Source organism: Prionailurus bengalensis, chromosome A2 (assembly GCF_016509475.1).
Source record: "Prionailurus bengalensis isolate Pbe53 chromosome A2, Fcat_Pben_1.1_paternal_pri, whole genome shotgun sequence".
Classification (NCBI taxonomy): domain Eukaryota; kingdom Metazoa; phylum Chordata; class Mammalia; order Carnivora; family Felidae; genus Prionailurus; species Prionailurus bengalensis.
Window position 1 is genome coordinate 96716167 of NC_057348.1, and position 22333 is coordinate 96738499.

General features: G+C 39.3%; 2 protein-coding genes across 3 annotated transcripts; both read right to left on the reverse strand.

Moving 5' to 3' along the window:
* Positions 1-7276: 7276 nt before the first annotated feature.
* Positions 7277-18236, reverse strand: BET1 (Bet1 golgi vesicular membrane trafficking protein). Of its 2 annotated transcripts, XM_043588873.1 has the most exons (5): positions 17774-17958; positions 13800-13924; positions 11216-11272; positions 9639-9672; positions 7277-7931 (listed from the first exon to the last, which is right to left on the reverse strand). In XM_043588873.1, exons 1-5 carry the CDS (start codon positions 17790-17792, stop codon positions 7873-7875), a joined length of 294 nt encoding a protein of 97 aa, XP_043444808.1. In that variant the 5' UTR covers positions 17793-17958; the 3' UTR covers positions 7277-7872. The 2 variants fall into 2 exon arrangements, with proteins under 2 accessions (XP_043444808.1, XP_043444806.1); XM_043588871.1 differs by lacking the exon at positions 7277-7931 and having other exon boundaries at positions 8511-9672; positions 17774-18236.
* Positions 18237-18743: 507 nt separating this feature from the next.
* LOC122487890 lies at positions 18744-21022 on the reverse strand. The gene has a single exon (XM_043588874.1). The coding sequence runs from the start codon at positions 20489-20491 to the stop codon at positions 19853-19855; it is 639 nt and encodes a 212-aa protein (XP_043444809.1). The 5' UTR covers positions 20492-21022; the 3' UTR covers positions 18744-19852.
* Positions 21023-22333: the final 1311 nt, after the last annotated feature.

Consider the following 22333-nt stretch of genomic DNA (forward strand, 5'->3'; position numbering starts at 1 on the left):
AGTGGCTCAGTAGGTTAAGTGTCCAGCTGTTGATCTCAGCTTAGGCATTGATCTCAAGGTCATGAGTTGGAGCCCCACGTTGGGCTCTGCATTGGACATGAAGCCTACTTAAAAAAAAATGTGATGACTATACAGTGTATCATTCATGGCAGCAAAATGTGGACCACCAGGAATGTTAGGCTGACTGGATGGGCCTATCTGCCTGCGGTGGTGATGTACTGCCCCACTCCTTGACCTGAATAAGTCCTTGGTCTTTGTGCCAATGACAACTCCTAGTGAGAAGCTGCCACTTACATTGCTGACTAAATGGGTTACACATCTTGTTAGGACTTTGTACGAAATGCAGACTTTTTCACTAAGGACAGGAGTCAGTTCCAATTACTTAGGAATAGAAACAGAAGGAAAAAAAGTCTAGGTTATGGGGTACCTGAGTGGCTTAGTCAGTTAAGTCTCCATCTCTTGATTTCAGCTCAGGTCATGGTCTCATGGTTCATGGGATTGAGCCCCACACTGGGCTCTGAGCTGACAACGTGAGGGCTGCTTGGGATTCTCTCTCTCTCTCTCTCTCTCTCTCTCTCTCTCTCTCTCTCCCTCCCCCTCCCTCTCTCTCTCTCTCTCTGCCCCTTCCCTACTCATGCATGCCTGCATGCATGCTTGTTCTCTCTCTCTCTCTCAAAATAAACATTTTTTTTACTCTGGGTTTTTTTTTGGAATGGAAGGCCCTGCTAACCTGATCAACTTGGGTCCAATATGCTCATAAACCTCTTATGTTTTAAAGTATGAATAGTTATAGGAGAGGAGGAATATGAAATAGCTTTCCTCCACTCTTGTGCCACTTGTGCCTGATGAAGTGGCATCTGTTATTGACCCTGTAGGGGAGCATCTGATTTTAACTCATGCTCCCTCAACTTTATAAAAGGGAAAGCCATGAGAAAAATGTGAAATTAGCAACATTTTTTGGCCCCTAATTAACTTAATGGGTATACTTTTGTGCCTCCAATATTCAATGAAGCTCAGCTAGTAACTGAACTTGGCATAGTATTAATCAAGCCACAAAAATTTTTTGTTTATTTATTTATTTTGAGAGAAAGAGTGTGAGAAGAGGAAGGGCAGAGAGAGGGGGGAGACGGAATCCCAAGCAGGCTCCGTGCTCTCAGTGTACAGCCCATCACAGAGCTGGATCCCACAAACCATGAGATCACGACATGAGCCAGAGCCAAGAGGCGGTTGCTCAACTGACCGAACCACCCAGGTGTCCCAAGTCACACATTTTTATTAAGGATTTTCTATGGTATCGGCACTGGAATTTTAGTGAGAGATGATAAGAAAGATATGTTCTCTGGTTAATTTATTCATCAAATGCTTCTTGGAATTTACTCTTGTGTCATGGGCTCTAGGGAAGGCACAGGTGTTTACCATAAGATCTCTTATATTGGTAGATACCAAATATTTCTTAATACAACAAAAATACCTTAGTTTTGATAGTTAAAATGTCCTTTTCCATGAATAATTTTCATGTTTTTATTATGAGAAATTCATATCTCTAAAAAATGTAGTAAAACTGGGTATATGGGATATATAGTCACCAGATGCCACAGATAGTTTTTGAAGAGGTAACAGTTGTTAAAAAGTTTCTCATTGGTAAGGAAGAAATGAGTTTTAAATACTAGGTGGTACCAGAGCAATGTATTTACAATAGCTCTAAGTAAGTACGAGAACAAAAATTGACAGTCATGCATAAATATGTATATAAAATAAATAAATATATATAGAGTAAATTTTATGTAGAGAGAGAAAATATATATTCTTCTTTCCTTCTCACTTGTTTACAAATATTTAGCTTATATTAAGCTCTATTACATGAGAATTTCCTAGTGGTTAATCTTGGATGTATGAAAGTACAAAGGACTTAAGCGACTCCCTCGAAGGCAGTTGGCTAACCATTAGCCCAACAGGCAGATGCAGATATACTACACGTACGAAAGCAGATAAATTAAACTTTGCATTAAACAATTTTGTGTTAAGCAAGTTGTCTTATCTCACCTGCAAAGAAGTTCACAGTAAGGAGTCTGGTGTTGCCACTTGCTCTGTGTGACCCTGATTGGGAGTGCAAAGAAAATTTTTGTGCTTTTCTAGTTTTCTGCCAGAGTCTTAAATATGCCAATGCCCTCATGCTGTTTCTGCTGGGCCTTCAAAAGTAATTTTGTGGAAGTTTTGAAGATGAAACAGTGTGTAATCAATAAGAATGTTCTCTATCCGCATTGATCCCACTTAAATAGCTCTCTCTATGAATTCTAGAAACTATTTGAGAAATAGCTTAAAATTAAGTTTAAATTATTTAATCGTGAGAAGTAAATCCAGAAAAAGTAAAGAGAATCCAAGGGAGCCGACTAGCACACACCATTCAGAAATTTTCTTGTCTTTAAAATTATTTTTAATGTTTAATTATTTGAGAGAGAGAGCAGGGGAGAGGCAGAGAGAGAGAGGGAGACACAGAATCTGAAGCAGGCTCCAGACTCTGAACTGTCAGCACAGAACCTGAGCCAGGGTTCGAACCCACAAACTGTGAGATTTTGACCAAAGTTGGCCGCTTAACTGACTAAGTCACCCAAGTAACCCCAGAAATTTTCTTGTCTTTTGAGCAATAACCTGGAAGATAATCCATTAATCACTGAAGGAATTTTAATCTGGTAGTATGGACATCTTTAACAAAAATCACTGGAACATATTTATTCTCCCTGGAAAACTGGTGTGTGTGTGTGTGTGTGTGTGTGTGTGTGTGTGTGTGTGCGCGCGTGCGCGCACGCGCATGCACAAACAAAAGAAACCCAACTTTTAATTTTGTTTAAATAATGTTTAAGTAATATATTAAATAAATATACATAAATGTGAAATTACAATACTTTAAAAGGAAGCTTTAAAATGCTAAACATTAAATCTGTCTATAAGCAGACTAAAGCATTTTATTCCAATAACTTTTCTGCGTACAGTTTATCTCACATAACACTTATGCTCCAGTTTCCTTGAAAGTAAAGAATATACGTTTAAAGCCAATGCATTATTGAATAATGCAGAAAGCTTAATAAGTTATTGGTTTTGGGGCGCCTGGGTGGCGCAGTCGGTTAAGCGTCCGACTTCAGCCAGGTCACGATCTCGCGGTCCGTGAGTTCGAGCCCCACGTCGGGGCTCTGGGCTGATGGCTCGGAGCCTGGAGCCTGCTTCCGATTCTGTGTCTCCCTCTCTCTCTGCCCCTCCCCCATTCATGCTCTGTCTCTCTCTGTCCCAAAAATAAATAAACGTTGAAAAAAAAAAAAGTTATTGGTTTTTAGGACTATTCATTAATAAGAAAGTTGAGGAGAAAGGAATAATTATAAATATTCTTTTAAAATATAAATTGATGGCCTAACAAAGTTTTTCACTGTTTATTAAAATCTGTTTTATGTGGACCTTTTTTTTTTCCAGGTATGGGTTTTTTTTATTTCCAAATTCACTCTGGTCGTGAGAGAAGCTATTAAGTACTGAGAAAGTCAGATTCAGCTGTCTGCTTTAATGTGAATCACACCATGATTGTGGATCTTTGAAAAAGCATGGTAGGAACAATTTTTTATAGAATTACATAATATTATACCCTTGTTGAAGTTAGCAAAGTTGACTTAATTACTAAAAAGAAAACAATAAACATTTTTCTTTATAAACATCATAGAAACTTTGTAGAATACTTACATTTACAATGGATAATATGGTTATATTTGTAGCTATTAAAGTTATAAATTATTAAGCTTATGTGAATTTTAGAATCTCACATGTAGTTTGTGGATAATGTTTTTATTAAAACATATTGTGTTTTTCTATCTTTCTGTTCATTTTGAAAAGTAAGGAAAGATTATTTTAAGACCTGGTCCTGGCACTTTGCAAGTCTCTTCAGTTTATATGGTAGTCCTTCAAAGGCTTGTGAAAAATTCTTCTAAAAAGGCGAGACCCAGTGAGTTGAACTCTTCAGCTAAGATAAACTTTAGAAGCCAATACTTTTCTTTTTTTTTATTTAAAGAAAATTTTGTTTAACGTTTATTTATTATTGAGAGACAGAGAGACACAGAGTGTGAGCAGGGGAGGGGTAGAGAGAGGGGGAGACATAGAATCTGAAGTTGGCTCCAGGCTCTGAGCTGTCAGCACAGAGCCTGACACAGGGCTTGAACTCACAAACTGCGAGATCATGATCTAAGCCGAAGTTGGTCGCTCAACCAACTGAGCCACCCAAGCGCCCCAGAAGCCAATACTTTTCTAAAGAGAAAAAAGCTTTTTTAAATATACAGAGCGACCCTTGCACTCTGTTTGACCATCCAATTGCAGGGAAAAGCATGGAGAATGACAATAATCACCTACCCTTTTTGTATACGATTCATATACAGAACTTGAACTATCAAAGGATGGAAGGTCCATAAATGTAGCATGAATTTACGTATACCAATTAAGAAAAGGTTGACATGCAAAATGCACAAATGATCTTCTAAGAGTCCACTGTCTTTGAAAAATACTATTTTCAAGTTACTTTATCAATTTAACTTCATGTTGCCTAATTTTGTTTTCTATTAAAATTTAAGTGAGATGTCCTCATCTAAAAAACAAGTAACTTATACATCTTTTAAAAGAATATTTGTCATCAATATAGCCAGTGGTATGCTACAGTACCTTGTACCAGCTCATGAGAGCCAGTTGTGCAGATATTTTCACAACTGTGTTCAGCGATGTCACATTGGTAGACTGAAATCAAGTGTGGCGGGAATATTTACACCAAAGAAATAAAAAATTACTATAAATCACCCTCCTACCCTTCCCAGCCCCAGAAAGCTGGTTTCTGGGGCTATACCATTAAATATTAATATGTAATGAAATGAAATGAGAAATTTGCTTGGAGTCAGAATCCAACTTTCCAGTTAGGGAAACATTTTGGAGATTTTCTTCAGAGAATATTATAAAAGATTAACGTGGTTCTCATAAAAATCCACTCTGCTTTATTAAAATATCATCAAAGTATAATGAAGTTCATCAGAAAGATTGAATAGGTATCTATTAACTATGAAAATACTACGAAAGTCCAATAATTAAAATAGTGTGTTACTGGTACAAGAATAGAAAACTGAATAGAACAAAATAAATACCCCAGCAAAAGACCCTATATGTAAGAGCAAGAAAATGTTATCCAATATTTACTGTGAGAATAACTAGTTGGCACTTTGTAAATGAAAAAGAAAATCATTTGTGGGGCTCAGTCTGTTAAGTGTGTGACTTTGGCCCAGGTCATGATCTTGAGGTTTGTGAGTTCGAGCCCCACATCAGGCTCTCTGCTGAGGCTTCGGATTCTGTGTCTCCCTCTCTCTGCCCCTCCCCTGCTCACACTCTGTCTCTCTCAAAAATAAACATTTAAAAAAAAATTAAAAAAAAAAAAAAAGAAAATCATTTGTGCCCTGTACCTCATACAGTTAGGTAAGTTTCAAAATAGAATTAAAAAATATAACTGTAGAGAAAGTAAAAGGAAATAGAATGTTTATCAACTGTTTCATCAAACCTCTACAAGTAGACAACTTTCTAAGTTTCTCTCTTCAGACTTCTGCTTCCAAAGCTGAACCCTGTTGCTTTCATTCTAATAATGTAAATAAGATAGATACATTAAAATATCATAGATTTTTTTTTTTTAATTCCATCAGGGGTGTCTGGGTGGCTCAGTCGGCTAAGCGTCCAACTTTGGCTCAGGTCACGATCTCACGGTCCTTGGGTTCGAGCCCTGCGTGGGGCTCTGTGCTGATAGTTCAGAGCCTGGAGCCTTCTTCAGATAATGCATCTCCCTCTCTCTGTCCCTCCCCCACTCATGCTCTGTCTCTATCAAAAAATGAATGAACGTTAAATTTTTTAATTCCATCAGATTGCTGAGGCTGCAAAGAAACCTAATTGAACTAACTTCCAGAAAGTGGGGACCCCTCACTAGAAGAGGAAAGGCAGCAGCTTCCTTCTGTAGCAGGATGGTGGGGCGGGGAGGCCAGGCAGCGGGGAGAAATTTTTTCAGCAACATGTGGGTGAGTGTGACCGATTAGATTTCTAAGCGTTCGACCACAAAGGCAACATCTACCGCTGAGTCCCAGGAACCCATTCTAATTTTTTTTTTTTAATGTTTATTTTTAACAGAGAGAGAGCAGAGCATGAGCGGGGGAGGGGCAGAGAGAGAGGGAGACACAGAATCCAAAGCAGGCTCCAGGCTCTGAGCCCTCAGCACAGAGCCCGATGCGGGGCTCGAACTCACACTGTGAGATCATGACCTGAGCTGAGGTCGGACACTCAACCGACTGAGCCACCCAGGTGCCCCCATTCTAATTTCTTTACAAGTAATATCACTTAATTAGCACAGTAATGCTGTGTTACCACTACCTATATACAATTTTTCTTCCTGTTTTACAAAGAGAGTACCTGAGGTGGAGAGGTCATCCACCCAAACTTATGAGTGGGAACCAGGATTTATGTTCAGCCAGTGTGACCTCATAGCTCTCAGTCTTAGCTCTGGTGCTCTTCTGCTACCCAGTAAATATTTAGTCAAAGGTTATTCATCAGTATAGCCTGATGAAGTTATTTACTAACTGAATGAACCTAAATTATCAAGCGCCTTTCCCACTTTCTCTACAAGGAAGCAAATTCAATACATATAATTTGAAATTTAAGAGCATTGAAAAAATAGGACTAGTTTATTTTATAGAACCAGCTTTCTATGGATGCAGGTGCTGGGTTTTCTGCTCCAGAATTCTGATGTTTAAGATGGTGCATATTTGTTTTAGATTTAACGACTATTCTCTGTTCCAGTAGTATCCAAGAATTAATTTGCATGCCAATTTAAATTCTATCAATAATATGTGTAATTCTCCCTCTCCTCATTGTAGAGACCTACACCTTGTATCCAAAGGGGATGGTGCAGGTAAGTAGTACTTTCTTTTCTGTGCAAATGTGTTAGCATACTTCCAAGGACCAACTCATACTGAAATGAAGTGACTAGATACTTGGCAGAAAGATGTGGACATTTGGGATTTTTATAAATTGCTTCCTCAATTTTCTCCACCCTTTAAAATATAGAATATACAGTGTGTCACCCACCACCCAAATATCTGAAAGTCTTACACTGAATAAAAACTATGTGAATATTTTGCCTGAATTGTTATAATCAACTTCTCAGACACCTATAGCAATAAAGTACTATAGAGTTAGCAATGGGCTTGTGAAGGATTATGAAGGGCTAAAACTTTTCCATATTTGAGGTGTTCCCCCAATTTTATTTCTGGGAGTACTTTTTGCTAGGGGTTTCCAAACAAAAGGAAGAAATGGTGCTGCCAGAAGAATCTCTGAGGGGGCAGGGACAGGCCCTTCCAGAGAAGTCTGCTGCCTGCCAGGAATCTCAGCCAACCTGTTTTAGGCAGTTTTTAGAATTGTAAAATAAGAAATGGACAGTGCAGTGATGAGAATCACTTTTACATCGCCCCCAAACCCCATTTCCTGAAATCCCCACCTCCTTGATAATATCTAACATTTAAATAGTGTTTTAATACTTTACAAAGACTGTCATATAACAGCCAAACCTTAATCTTGAAATCCATCCCCCACTTGCCATCACTGGTTTTCCCAAGGCTTTGATATTTCATTTATTTGCATTGTTGGTTCTCTTGTTTCCATCTTCTAGTCATTTTTCTTTGGCCTTCTGTTCTTCCTTTTGCAATTTTAATTATTGACAATGATTTTTTAGTCTTCCCTGAGCTCTGATGTCACACAGTTGGCACAGAGTACACAGTTAAATAATTCTTCAAAACTGAATCTCTGATAGGGATGTCCACTTGGAAGTCACAGCATCATCTCAAAGCCTGACACCAACATGTTGTCTTGTAAAATATCTGATGTGTCTGTTAACAATAGGGAGAACTAACATTTATTATGTGTCATGTATTTTCAATAAATTATTTACCTCTCACAACAATCCTAGGAAATAGGTGAATGAAGAATGAAGAAACAGTCCCAAACAGGGACTGAGCAAGTTAAGGAATGGTGATCTGAACTCAGGTCATCTAACTCAAACCAGAGTCCCTTATATATCACATCATAAGTCCTCCAGCCTCTTATATGAAAAGTCACTTAACCCCTCTCAGTTCTGGTGTTTCCACCTGTCCAGTAGAGGCCTGATGATAAACACAGCCGAAGACAGGACCTGAATTGATAGGTAATTAAGGATGAGCAAAAAGGATTGCACACTCAGCAAAATCAAAGATAATAGACTTACAACTGAAAATACAAAGAAAGAGATTTTTCAAACCGAAGTCATGACTTATGTCATTTGTTTGAAGCAAATTCTGAAATAATACAAGTATATTAACTTTTCCTGATTTTGTTTGGGATCTGTTTTCAGGACCATGTCTCAGATTCTATGTAAAAACAACAACAAAAAAACAAAAACACTTGAACAAAGAGGCAACAAAGACAATATATTTCATTAAAAATTTTATTTTTAGAGCCCATCAATGGGCAAATCCCAAACAGTAGCAATGCAGAGTATTTAAGAACATTTTAATATTTCTTTCTATCCATCTTTGTTTTCCTTTCCACAAACATACTGGATTAAAGCAACAATACTCTTAACCCCAAATTCAATGCCTGAGTACTTTCAATATCTATTTTGAACACATAATAAAGCAGAGGCAGTTAATTTTATTTCCACTCGGAGCTTAGCAATTACTTTAGCTTCACATTATTCTATCACAAATTATAACCAAATGGCCTACCTAAGCAGCTAAAATCATAAAATTATTATAAGCCAAGTCAATGGTATGTATAAAGTTAACAAAAAACAACTAGACTAGTATACATTTGTTTTGGGCCCTACAAGAAATAGGCCAAAATAACAAGCTTTAGTAAAAGATGAGGTCCTTGGGCAGAGGAGAACAAGAAGTCATATCATCAAAAATTCTGAGGAAAACTTAGGTAAGAGGAAATCAGCCTATAATTTTAACCAAATGAAGGAAGAAAGGGGAATACATTATCAGGGTTGATGACAACTTGGGAAAAGACATATAGCATTCAATCACAAACTTGTTCACTACCTCAAGAGCTCAACATCAGGCTCTCCAGGCATTCTGTTATTCTCCCACTAAGTTTCTTCACGGGAACATAAACCCACATTTATGCTAACAACAGAGTGTTATACGGCTATTTAATCTGATGGCAAACAACAGGAAAAAAAATTCTTAGGGCCAGACTGACTTCAGCCCATCTCAGTACCCCTGAAAATAGGGGCAAAAAATTAATCATTAAGAAACAGTATTCAAAGAGTACTGTATTACCTAATGTGATTTATAAAACAAGCACAATTCTGTAATCGTCAATGGAAAAAGTCTTAATATTTGAAAATTAGGAATGTTTTGATGCTGATTTTTTACCAAAATGGTACTCCAAACAGTTAAGTTGGAACAAATCCCAAACTCACACTTACTTGCATCACCTCAGTTTAATAATCCAATAAATGACAAAAAAGACAAACAATGAAAACAGCATCATATAGCACAACAGCTTTGTCTGGCTCCCTCTAGATAAAATCTTCAGTTTTCCCATAGTTTTACCTAGAAATCCAGTTGTAGAATCAAACTGTGAATCCTATGAGGAGAAAGGGAAAACAAAATAGTTAGATTCTAATATTGTACATATGCACATTTAAGTAATTGAATATACTGTCCTTAGAATACATTTTTAATGAAATTTTTAGTGTTTAATCAATTCAGGAGCCTGTTTATAACTTGGGTAATCAAGCCTGATTACTCTGTGCAAAATAGAGTAATTCTCTCAATGAATAAAAAGCTCTTTCATTGAATAAACGTTTCTTTCAGCATCAGAGTAATTCAAAATCCCAAACTATTTAGGTCTTTTTCCAATTGTGTGAATTAAGACACTAATAATAAAGGTAAGTAGTTTGTCTACTATCATACAGGTGTTTGATTCTCAGTTTTTGTTGGGGCATTGCTCTCAAAGGGCAAATGGTTGGTTGCTTTCAGTAATTCAGTATGATAATTCATCTAAAGTTTAATATGGTTAGCAGTTAAAGGTACTTTACTTTTAAGATTCTTTAATTCAGATAGCTGACTTTGAAGTACAGCAGAGTTTATTAAAAGTTAAGAGAATATCATGTAAAGGCAGTAAAATGTGGTTAGACTCCAAATATGGATGGGGAAAACTACCATATTAAAACATAGTTGGAAACTGGAAAAGTCCTGAAGATGAGAGGACTAGGTGTAGATTAGAAATACTGCACTTTCACAGAAATCTCAGTATCCTAAGATGTAAAGGCCCCAGCTGAATGACAGCATTTGCACAGCTCGGGCTCTATGTAGTTCAAACACTTTAGATCTATAGCTCTTCACCAGGGTTATGTATCACAATCACCTGGGACACTTTTCTTTTTCCAAAATACATATATGTAGGTCCCTCCCCCTAAAATTCTATTTAGGTTGAGAACTAGCATAAACACTTACAGAAAGTTCCCCAGTGATTTGAATGTACAACCTCCATAAGAACATTGCTTTCAATGACCTATTCATTTCTGAATAACACAATTTTAAAAGCAAGTGGAGAAACTAGGGAACGTCTAGAGAAATTTGACATTCGAAATAAAGAATGGAAAGAGGTTCTACAAAGAAAGGTATATGTTGCTGAGCTCCCTTAGACTGGAGAGATAAAAGGCTCTGGGATGTTACTATGTTCAAATCTTATTGATTTGTTCAGAAGTGATCCTTAGGAGATCAAATAGAAATAGGCTCACATTACATGAAAGACAATCAATTGGATAGATATGAAGTGCTTTTTGATTACTTGGTAGTCAGTATCCATTGAGATCTCCAAGAACACTCAAAACAGTCATTTTTCCTGAGCCTTTAACAGTGTTTTAAACATAAGATTAAAAATACAATGGCTTCCACCTCCTCCTCCTACTCACAGTGTGTTAGGGAAGATGAAAAATGCAAGAATGAATAAACCTATTAGTTATTTCAAAGCAATGAGATACAAATAGGCCGGAATCCAGAACTTATGATCTCTAGATTAATTTCAAAATGGGTAAGAGTTAAAATGATATTATTCCTGATTAAAAGACTAAATTTGAGAATATTAGATCAACTTTCTTAAATTTAAAGTCACAACCACTTACCATTTCAGCTAATAATTTATTTTGATGTTTAACCTCATGGCCTATTTCAATGGAAAGCTATTAAAAAAAAAGACACATGCATTATTACTCACATAATGGCATTTAAGTGTTATAGAGTAAAATGCCATTCTAAGCATACACATTTTCTCAAAACTGTCTTCTAAAACTATAAACTACATATAGTTTTTTCTGATAATTTTTCCACTGACATTAAAGGAAAATAAATTTAGAATTTCTACTGTTTCCCAACTATGGATATTGTCTCCCTGCTCTTCATTTTGATTTCATTTTAATATTCAATTCCATCTTTTAATTTTGGTACACACTTCTCTCTGGTTCTCTTATCCTTGCATGCTTTTTTCTTCCTCTCTTTATATTATTCATACAACAGCATTTATATGTATATTTTCTTCTTTACATTTTAAGAGATATATATAAGTACCTATATTATCAATTAAAATCTACATGGGACATTACCTTGAATATATGCCTAAACTAGTTATTTATTCAGATTCTTTTTTAAAAATGTTTATTTGAGAGAAAGAGAGAATGAGCAGGGGAGGGACAGAGAGAGAGAGAGAGAGAGAGAGAGAGAAAGAGAATCCTAAGCAGGTTCTGTGCTGTCAGCATAAAGCCCAATGCAGGGCTCGGTCTCATGAACCATGACATCATACTTGAGCCAAAATCAAGAATAGGAGGCTTAACTAAGTCATGGGGTGCCCTATTTAGATTCTAAAAGTTTTCCTTTAAAGTATGACAATAAACTGGAAAAAGATTGACAAGTTATTGTTAAGGCTCAGCCGAGCCTTAAAAAAATACAATTTAAGTGATTATGGCTGTTATTCAGACCAAAGCCTATTCGATACTTTATATGACAAATTCATTAAAGGCTTCACTTCCAAGATATTTGGATAAATTACAAGCAACAAATGAAAATCTTGGCAAACCATTGCAAATATTGTTCTCAACTTCTCTTGTGTGGAAAGTATATGGGGTGATACACAAAATCACACTAGAATTCTATAGATCAGAACATGAGCTTTTTCCCCAAATTTAACAATCCAGAGATAATAAAGCAACTATAAAGCCAAATAGCCCAAATCACCTAACTACTTTCTACAACTGTCATTCATGACAAGGAAAGAAATTTCCCGGGGGGCGGGGGGGTAAACCTTTATTCCAATAAGGAGCTAAATTATCAATGTCAGAGTTAAAAATAAATAATTCTTCATTCTCTATCAATGTTGATTTTCTAAACTGTTAACATTATACAGTATTACTTAGTTCGTAGATCAACTCTTTTTGATCTAATATGACTTTGAAAACAACACTCTTTTCAGAATGTTATTAGTATCCAGGCTGAACACAATTGTATTTTCCAAAGACTAATGAAATACCAATTAAGTTTTAGCAACATGAGTTTCTACTGAAGGCTCTATGAGTTTATAGCATGTTTACTGTAATACAGAATCAATTACATACACTGTTAAAATCATATTTTTGTAATTCTTTTACTTAACACATGTTAAACTCAATACCACTGATAACGAATTATGCTTAGGTGCTGTGATAAAGATAAAAATAAAAACAGAAAACTCTACATTCTGGTAAATTTCTTTTACATACAAATAATCCCAATGCAGATTCCTATGCAATACATGCTGTAGAAATGGTGCAAACTGTCTTATGTTCACAAGGAAAAGAGTTACTTCTGATGTGGTAATTAGGTAAAGCTTGCAGGAAGGAAGGAGTGCAGAGAAGTGGAGCCTTTACTATTAAAGGCTTTGGCCAATGTAAGGAGGGAAAGGACACCTCCCCAGTAAAGGGAGAGTATGATCAAAGATGTGGGAGTGCAAGTGACACCATGCACAGGACGAGAGATTCTCTAATTTGTCTGGCAGAAAACATATACACATTCCAGAAGTGTAGGAGATAAGGTCTGATAAGCTGTGGATAATCTCTAAAGGACCCATTTAACCAAGCTACAGAGTATGGATTTTATTCTTACATCATGGGAAGGCACTGAAGACTTCTGGGAGCAAAGGATGCAATTTTACAAACACTCCAAAAAGATGGCGGAACATGCAAAAAATGAGGAACAAATAGGTTACGAGGCTCTCTCCATACTTTGCCTACGAAAACCAAGGGATGGTATCAGGAAGAGAAAAGTAGAAACAGAAAGAAGGAAGCACAAAACTCAGTGACTAACGTGATGTACAAAGATAGAAACACTGAGATGTGTAGCTTAGTATACTAGAAGAACAAAAGTCAGGAGAAGAACTGCTTGGGGGTGGAAGATGTACCGCTCTGAGACATTACTACAGACAACATATAGTACTGTAGATTTACACACACACACACACACACAGCTAAAAAAAATAAATGTACCATTATGTTTTGATTTGGCCACACTTTTAATCTTCTATTCAAATCATGTTTAAATTTTGAGTGTACTTTGACCTCACTGAACTATACACAACTTGGGTAACTGAATTCCTCCATATGATACCAACAAATAGTTTATAAGTACATATGTATACATAAATACACAAATTGGAAAGTATATCATCTGTTACGTACTTACAGATTTTATAGCAGTTACTTTGCTTCTCAGACTTTCAGTGAGTCTCTCATTTTCTTCTTCACAGGCACTGTACCCACTGTTAGCATACCCATAGTTCCCATAGTTGCCTGGAGGTACTCCTTCACCTGCAAGGATCAGAGTCACAGTATAGTTGTAGCAAAAACAAGCCACCTTTGAAGCCTTGATAGAAAAGAACCAAAAAAGACCCCTGGAGGGCGTTGCAGACCACATATGTCTATAACATTCACACTTCAAAGGAATTTTAAAAATTAATAACCAAATGGAGATCAGAACAATTCTTTTCTAATGCCCTCTTTTAAGCAAAGAATATTCAATTTGTTTTATACTTATTTACTGATTGCTTATTAATTGCCCACAAGACACTAAAGTAGGCACTGATCTAAAAGGATATTCAGGATACATTCCCTCTCCATAAAACTACAACTTTTAAAAAGGATCTAAAAGTAAGTCTCAACTATCCATTGAAGAAGCTTGGCTACGAAGGGAAAGGGAGCAAGAGGATAAATGTAGCAGGAAAGAGCTCATGGCAGAGGGAGGGTCCTTTATTTGCATTTCTTTCTTTTAAATAGAAGAGAGAACTTATGGAAAATAACTTATGGAGAACATTACCTGAGAATTAAGAGGGGAATTCATTCAACAAATATTTCAGAAACTTCCATGTGTCAGATCCATTGTTCTTTCTAGGTACTACTTTTTGGAGCTTATCGTCTGTGGAATTGCACTTCAGAATCCACAGTCCCAGCTACTACCTAATAAAGTACTTGATATTCACCAGGCAATCAAATGGGTGGAGTGAGCCTGAAGAGTGAATCTATATATAAATATGCTAAAGGATTGAGAGAGGAAAGCATAGTTGAGGGTCTTATTTAACCACGTTTTCAAAAGACAGTTGATACAATCAGTTTTCTCAGTAAAGGAAGAGATAAGGCTGTCTTTAAGGAACGGTATCATTTGGAAAAAGCAGTAAGGAGAATAATGAGGGAAAGTGACTAGGACTACACGGATCCTAGGGTGAGAAAATAATCCTGGCCGAGGCAACACACTGTGGTGGTTTCAATCCTCCTGAATGTGTGATTTTTCTGAAGAAGGACTCATCAGCCTGAGTTAGCCCGTGAGAACCTGCATCGTTGGATTGATCAAGAATTTCATCAAGAGATTTACAGCACTGGGGCTGAAGAACAGAGCTCCAAAAGGCCGAGACTGCTTGACAAAAGAGAGGTTTAAGATATGGAATATGGGGTCTATACTGGACAGGAATTGAAGTAGTTACAATGGAGAAATGAGGAAGGGATGATACAGAGACTAGGTCTCTATAAACTCAAAGAGTAGATGGGGCAACAGGGACAGTAAAAGATGGAAGGGTAGGAAGCAGCAGTCAGTGCTCGTAGTTGAAGGATGGCTGAAGTGTAAAGTGGAAGCTCTTTCAAGACACAGCAGGAACCTCACTTTCTCTAAAAGGTAAAACTCCCTCTGAATTCTTACAGCTCTTGCTGTACATAACAGTAATATCACACTCTAGATAGTTCTACAAGGGCAAAAACTAAATTTGTTTCACTTATGGCTATATATCCCCCACAAATGTGTACACACACACACATACAGATGCACACACACAAAGGCACACTCAATGAATACTTGTAAATGAATTAAATAGAATCTGAATTCACTGTTATTCAACTTTGAATGAGCCTGCCTTTCTCAAGAATGGAATCATAAACTTCTTTGAGGGCAGAGACAGTGTATCATACTTCTATATCCCCTGTACCTAATGAGTACTTTATATGCAGCAGACACACAATTTCCACCACCACAGAAACCACAACAAAATGTTAAACAAGTGTGTTCCAGGGTAGAAAGATTTGCATTTCCCAAATTTTCCCTCAACTGCTGACACACCATCCATAAAACTCTCCAAATATAGTATGAAAAGTTGTAGGAAAGCTAGTGAATGCCAAAGGTCATCCTTAGCCTTTGTCCATTTACATATATGCTACTTCTTTTGGGTAGTTTCTATCAATAACTGAGCCAAATCATTTAGAGATTCATGTGAAGTGTTCCACATGAATATCTATCAGCTTCAATATTTATCCCAAGTTTAAAATTCCAGGCCAATACACACTGATACAAAACAAAACAACACACAGAATTTAAAAAAATTACAATCACAGCACACCAGTGTAAATGATAACAATAGACACTTAAGTAAACGTCTTGTCTTTCCACTCAACTACAAGGGAGCTTCAAAAACAAAACAAAACAAAAGCTCTATCCATATCCATCCTAGAGATTCTAATGTAATTAGTCTGGGCTGCAGTCCAGGTATCAATGCCTTAAAAGCTCTCCAGGTGATTATAATGTACAGTCAGGGCTAAGAACCACAACTTCTCAAGTCACTCTGTTTCCTGCAATTTAAATGATGGCACACTGCTGCAAAACAAAACAAAACAAAACAAAACAAAAAAAACCATTCAAAGGGCCCAAAGGACCTATTGCTGAGATCCAAACTCCTTGGCCGGCACTCAAAAGATCTCCTCAATGTGGTTCTGGTTCCATGTCTCCTACTTCAATCAAACTGGCTTAATGATAACCCTTAAACACACTATTCATAATTCTAGTCCTACAACTTTGGGGGGGGGTAGGAATAGGGGAGGGGGGAGTCTGGTTTCCAACTGGACCTTGCCTGTCTCACCCTCCATTATTTAAGCTCTAGTGCCAAGTTCTGATATCTCCACAAAGTATGCAGTGCTCTATCTCTGAAACCTCTGAGACACTAGCTGTAGAACTTATTCAGTATTTGGATGCATAGTTATCACTTATACCATAATTTATCTTTGTACATGTTCCTACTCACCATCTAGACTGGAAGCTCTGGGAGCACAAACAGGGCCACAATTAACTGTACACTTAGAGCTTACTCAAGTACACAATAAATGTCATTAATAATGATAAAAAGAAAAAAATTAAGCATATAAAACTATTCAAAATTAGCTATTTTTCCCCTACAAGTTACTTGGCCAACTTTCTATGATCCAAGTATTCATAAAAGCTGTATTTTTCAAAAGCTCTTCCTCATACAATTTTTTAATCAATGTATACGTCTAAAGTTACTGGAAAATTTCACTAATTTTAAATACCTGGCACTTTTGAAAAACTTTTTTTCCCTCTAATTGTAACAACTGAAAAAAGCAACATTCCCTTTTTTCAAATATTCCATGTATTTTCTCAGGTATACTGTACCCCGATTTAGCAGGTTTTTTAAAAAAGTATCTCTTACTAGAGAGCTTCAAAAACCAGAAAATGCTGTTTTATTAGCTGTGCGTTATAATGGCCCCCTTAAAAGTCCTTGTGCTTGGTGAACCTGTTTCCTAAGTTTTCACAGTGGAGCAAAACTCAGATAAGAAATGTTCTGGATAAAATGGCCTTTGCCCCCAATGTTACACACTACAGTCTTTAACAGTAACGACATGTACGTTTACCTTTGTAACTCACTGTTACCAGTTTAATAATATTGTTAGTGTGCTTCGCGTGCAACATTCATTCTTCAAATTTCGCTTCTGAAAAAACTAACACCCAGGACGAGTACAGTACGAGAAACCGAAGCCGGAATTCGGGAAACCCAGCGGTTTTCATAATCACTCTGACAGTCATTAACAATTTAAAAAACCAACCTTGACTATTGAGTTGGCACCTGGACATACCCCATCCCCATTCCTCCGCTACTCTATAAACCTACCATTCAAACTTAGGACTGAACCAAACTAAAGAAAAGTTTTTGGATCTGGGACAAATGGTGTGTTTCCACTCGGCACCGCCTCCAAAGACCCTTCGAATACATCCTGTTTTCTGGCCCAGATTCCAGTGACATAAGACCGGTCCGGTTTCCTTCCACATCCCCGCACCCAGTACGGCCAGTTCTAGGGCCCCCGAACTTCGAACCTCAGCCCTCTTCTTACCCAGGCCTGCACGCCTCATCCTGCCACAGTAGGGGCAAAAAAGCAGAAGGAGGGGTGGGTAGAAAGGAGCCACGGGCCCCCCAGACGGCGTCTTCAGAACCAGGGCCCGAAGAAACACCAAGTTCTTTCTCCAAAGCGCCACGACATCAGTGGACGCTAAACAGCGCGCCGGCTGATGGCGTCACGCAGGCACTTATCACTGCCCTGCGAGGCGGCTTGAATGGCATTCTGGGAAATGTAGTTCGCCGTCGACACAGGTAGTAAAACAGCCTGGCGTGAACCGGGCTCCTAGAGTGGGCGTGGCTTCCGGAAGAGGCGCGAGCGCTGGGGCGGCTCTGACTCAGGTTCTCAAGATCTGGGTTTTTGCTGCTGGCCTCGCGGCTTCCTGGACGTTACTCTCAGCTTGTTGCCTACCGAGTTGAACCTCGTTGATCTGCCCTTCTCAGACCTTGGGAGGATGTTTGACTCATCTTTCCTGATTCCTCCTCTTACTTCCTCTGACCTCTAGAGTCAGTTCAGGGAAAGTCCAGGAAAACTTTACTCAAGATAATGATCTCATACATAAGTAATCTGAGACCCACAGAAGGAAAGGAAGAGGGTAACAAATTTGTGCTGGGTCACACAGTAGTTAGAAAAATCAGGTCACTTGGAATAGGACTCTTGCTTGGAATAAAGTGGTTAATAAAAGGAACCTGGTTTCCGGAGGCACTAATAAGTTAGTTACCTGTTACTGGATTGGTTGCATTTCTAGAAAGAACATTGGCTATTAGTTGTTGAGGACCAAAGGACCCCTAAACTCTCTCCCACTTAGATCTTTCTAACGTACACAAAGGATATTGAGATACATTGCACATTACCATGTGTGAGATAGTAAGGGCTTAAGAGCCTGTTGGCAAGGTTAGGGGGGTACTGGGATCCGGGTTAATGTTGCATCCACACGACTCCTGAAACAGAATGCTATGGGAACCAGTGACAGTCACAACAAAGTTTATTGCAATGAGAGGCAAGGCAAACTGATCGGTCCCGACAGACACTCTTAACCAGAGTGTGGTCCCGAACAGCTGGCGTACAGGGTTTTTATAGCCGACCACATCGTCTTATCACCTGGGAACAGAACAAAGGAATAGTGCCCAGGTGGAAACAGTTCAAACAGGCCCTTGCCCCAATCCAAACACTAATCCCACCCCTTGATTGATAGGATAAGGCTGTTATCTCTTAACCTATAGTGTTAAAACAAAACTCTTATTTCTTAAGGCTACAGGTTAGCCCTACACTACAATTTAACCCTTACATTTCCCCCTTTTCTTGTCCGTGAATCAATCCCTTGATTCATCATTAGGAACTAAGGGGACATAGTTGGACCTAATCATAATTTTTATTTCACCAACTTGCCTCTTGACATACTGTACTAACCAATTGATAATGCATGGGCCGATAGTTAACCCGAGAAGTAACAACAGTAGTGGCCCAGCTATGGTGGTGAGCAGCGATGTGAGTCAGGGGGACCAAGAGTGATACCAATTATTGCTGGCCTCCCTGGCACGTTCCCTAGCTCTAAGATTGTTCCTTACCAAACTAAGAGTGTCTCGAATTCATCCGGAATTGTTGGCATGACACAGTATACACCAACCCTGCCCTTGGAGGTCCTCTAGGGTTAAAATTGGTCGTGAACCCCAAGGGCACAATGACATCATACATTCGGAGGCCCCAAGTGTGCCCAGTATCTCAGAATGAGGAAAAAATAGATGAGCTGGTGTTGGGTTACATTTTCCTTGGGCCTCACATTGGGGGTTCGGGGTTCTAAGGAGAGTAATTAGGGGGTCAATGTCCCGTCCTGTTAACCAGGGGGCTAGCATCCCACAACCCCATTTGGCACAGTGGTATTGACCCTCTCCTTCACATTCATTTTTTCTGTCTGCATCTTAGCCAAATTTTGCTCTAGTGCCCTATTTCCACATCCAAAATTGTTCTCCCCAATGTTTCCGAGAGCTCTTGCCCAGGTTTGCAACCCCCATTCTTCTCCTACCAGGTCACACAGGTCGAACACGAAACAAGGCATAGTACGAGAGGCATTAGATGTTACCACCTTCCCTGTGACAGTGTCTGAGTTCCCATTGGTATGGCTAAAAAGACAAGGGGTGCAGTTCCGCACAGTCTCCCAAGCTTATTATACAAACCCAGACTATTATTCCTTTTAACCTTCCATCGCTGTTCATTCTCTAGTCCTGTATCAGTCCTGGGTGTTCCCACCTCCGCGCAGTTTTTCTTAACCTGAGAGTGATGAATCCAGGTTCGGACACCGTCTATCTTCATGGCCATTGGTGTAGTCAGGATCACAGTGTGTGGTCCTTTCCAGCGTGGCTCCAGGGGTTTAGGCTCGTGCCTCTTGACCCAAACTAAGTCTCCTGGTTGAAAGGGGTGGGGAAGAACAGGAGGATGGGCAAAGGCTTCTTTCAAGGCATTAGTTATTTCCTTTTGTACAAGATGCAGGGCCATGAGTGAAGCCAACAAGTGGTCCTGTTCTAGCTGTTCCTTTATGTCATCCCCTAGCCTCGGCAAGATAGGTGGAGGTCTGCCAAATAAAATTTCATAAGGGGACAATCCCTTGATAAATGGAGTACAACGTGCTCGCAAAAGGGCAAAAGGCAGAACATCAACCCAATTTTCGCCAGTCTCAAGGGACAATTTGGTTAAGGTCTCCTTTAGAGTCCGATTCATCCTGTCTACTTGACCCAAGCTCTGGGGTCTATATGAGCAATGTAATTCCCAATCTATTCCCAATGCTCTGGCTAGACCCTGCAATACCTGTGCCGTGAAGGCCGGACCATTGTCCTATCCTATGCTCAAAGGCAGCCCGACTCTAAGAATTAGTTCATTTAATAATTTTTTAACTGTCACCTCAGCCATTTCTGATTTAGTGGGGAACGCCTCAACCCATCTGGAGAAGGTGTCCAAAAAAAAATCGAGCAGATATTTGTATCTGTATTTCCCTGGTTTAATTTCAGTAAAATCTACTTCCCAAAACCGGCCTGGCTCAGTTCCTCTATCTCTTTTAGCTTCTGAAAACTTATTTGCACCGCGATTTACTTGGGTGCAACTTACACATCTTTCAACCATCTCCTCCATCTCTTTTCCCAGCTCTTGCGCCCTGAACTTTTTCTGCACCAATTCCACCATCTTTGTTTTTCCCAGATGAGTCCCTTGGTGGAGGAGATGCACCATACGTCGCCCAAGTGACGCGGGTAAGCATATCTTACCTTCAGGATCCTGAAACCACTTTTGTCCTGGTATCATACTTCCTCCTTTTTTTGAAATCCACTTCACATCTTTAGGAGTGTAATTGGGCTCCGGTGGAAGCAGGGGGTCTATCAAGATCGGTAGTGCAGTGAATGATCTCGAGACTTGCAGGTTAGATGGCTGTTAGAAGGTCTAGAATTTTGGCTTTATTTTTGATGTCCTTGCCCTTCGCTGTGAGGAGGCCACGCTCTTGATAGATGGACCCGTGCACATGCACAGTTGCAAAGGCATAACAGCTGTGTGTATAAATATTAACTGGCTTGTTTTTACCAAGTTTCAAGGGCTTTAGTTAGTGCGATGAGCTCTGCGCACGGGGCTGAGGTTCCTGGGGGAAGGGTCTGTTGCCATAGAACCTCGCGGTTTGTCGTAACTGCAGCACCGGCATGCCTTTGCCCTTGAAACACAAAACCACTGCCGTCTGAAAACATGTTGATATCAGGATCCTGTAGGGGAATGTCCGTGAGATCGGAGCAGAGGGACGAAACTGTCGCTAAGGTCTCTGGACAAGAATGTAGAGGGGGACCTAGTCCTTTGGGCAGCAAAGTAGCTGGGTTTAAGGCTGTGGGGGCACAAAAACGTATTGGGGCTGGTCGAGCAGCAATGCCTGATACTGGGTAATCCGAGCATTTGATAGCCACCATTCTGGGGGAGCCCGCAGTAAGGCCTCCTTCATGGGGCACCATAACAGGCAACATCTGTCCCAGGGTTAATTTATCTTGGTCTTTGACTAGTAGCACGGTGACAGCAATCTGTCGAACGCATGTGGGCCACCCGGAAGCAACTGGGTCTAGCCTTTTGGATAAATAGGCCACTGGTCAGCGCCAAGGTCGCAGGTGCTGAGTCAGAACTCCCTGGGCTACACCCCCTTTCTCAGCTACAAACAAATGGAATGGCTTAGTGGGATCTGGCAGGGCCAAGGCCAGTGGGGTCATGAGAGCCTCTCATAAAGCTTGGAAGGCTTTAGTTTGAGTCTCCCCCCATGTGAAGGACTCCAGAGATCCCTTGAGAGCGGCATACAAAGGGGCTGCCAGTTCAGCAAAGCCAGGTATCCATAGTCTGCAGTAGCCTGCTGCCCCCAGGAACTCGCGAACTTGTTTGCGAGTTTTAGGCTGAGGAATATCGAGTATAGCACGAATTCTTTGTTCACTGAGATAGCGCTTACCTTTTTTAATGTTGTAACCTAAAAAAGTGACCGCAGTGTGACAGATCTGCGTTTTTTGGCTGATACTCGGTATCCCAGTTTTTGCAGAAGACTCAAGAGTT

Excerpts from the sequence above, each read along its gene's own strand:
- BET1 (XM_043588871.1), bottom strand. Across the intron at positions 11,273-13,799 it reads AAGTAACTGCTATAAAATCT|CTTTCCATTGAAATAGGCCA; the intron begins GTAAGTACGTAA and ends TTTTTTTAATAG. Across the intron at positions 9,673-11,215 it reads ATAAATTATTAGCTGAAATG|GATTCACAGTTTGATTCTAC; the intron begins GTAAGTGGTTGT and ends TTCTCCTCATAG.
- LOC122487890 (XM_043588874.1), bottom strand. The coding sequence starts at position 20,491 with ATGAATCGGACTCTAAAGGAGACCTTAACCAAATTGTCCCTTGAGACT.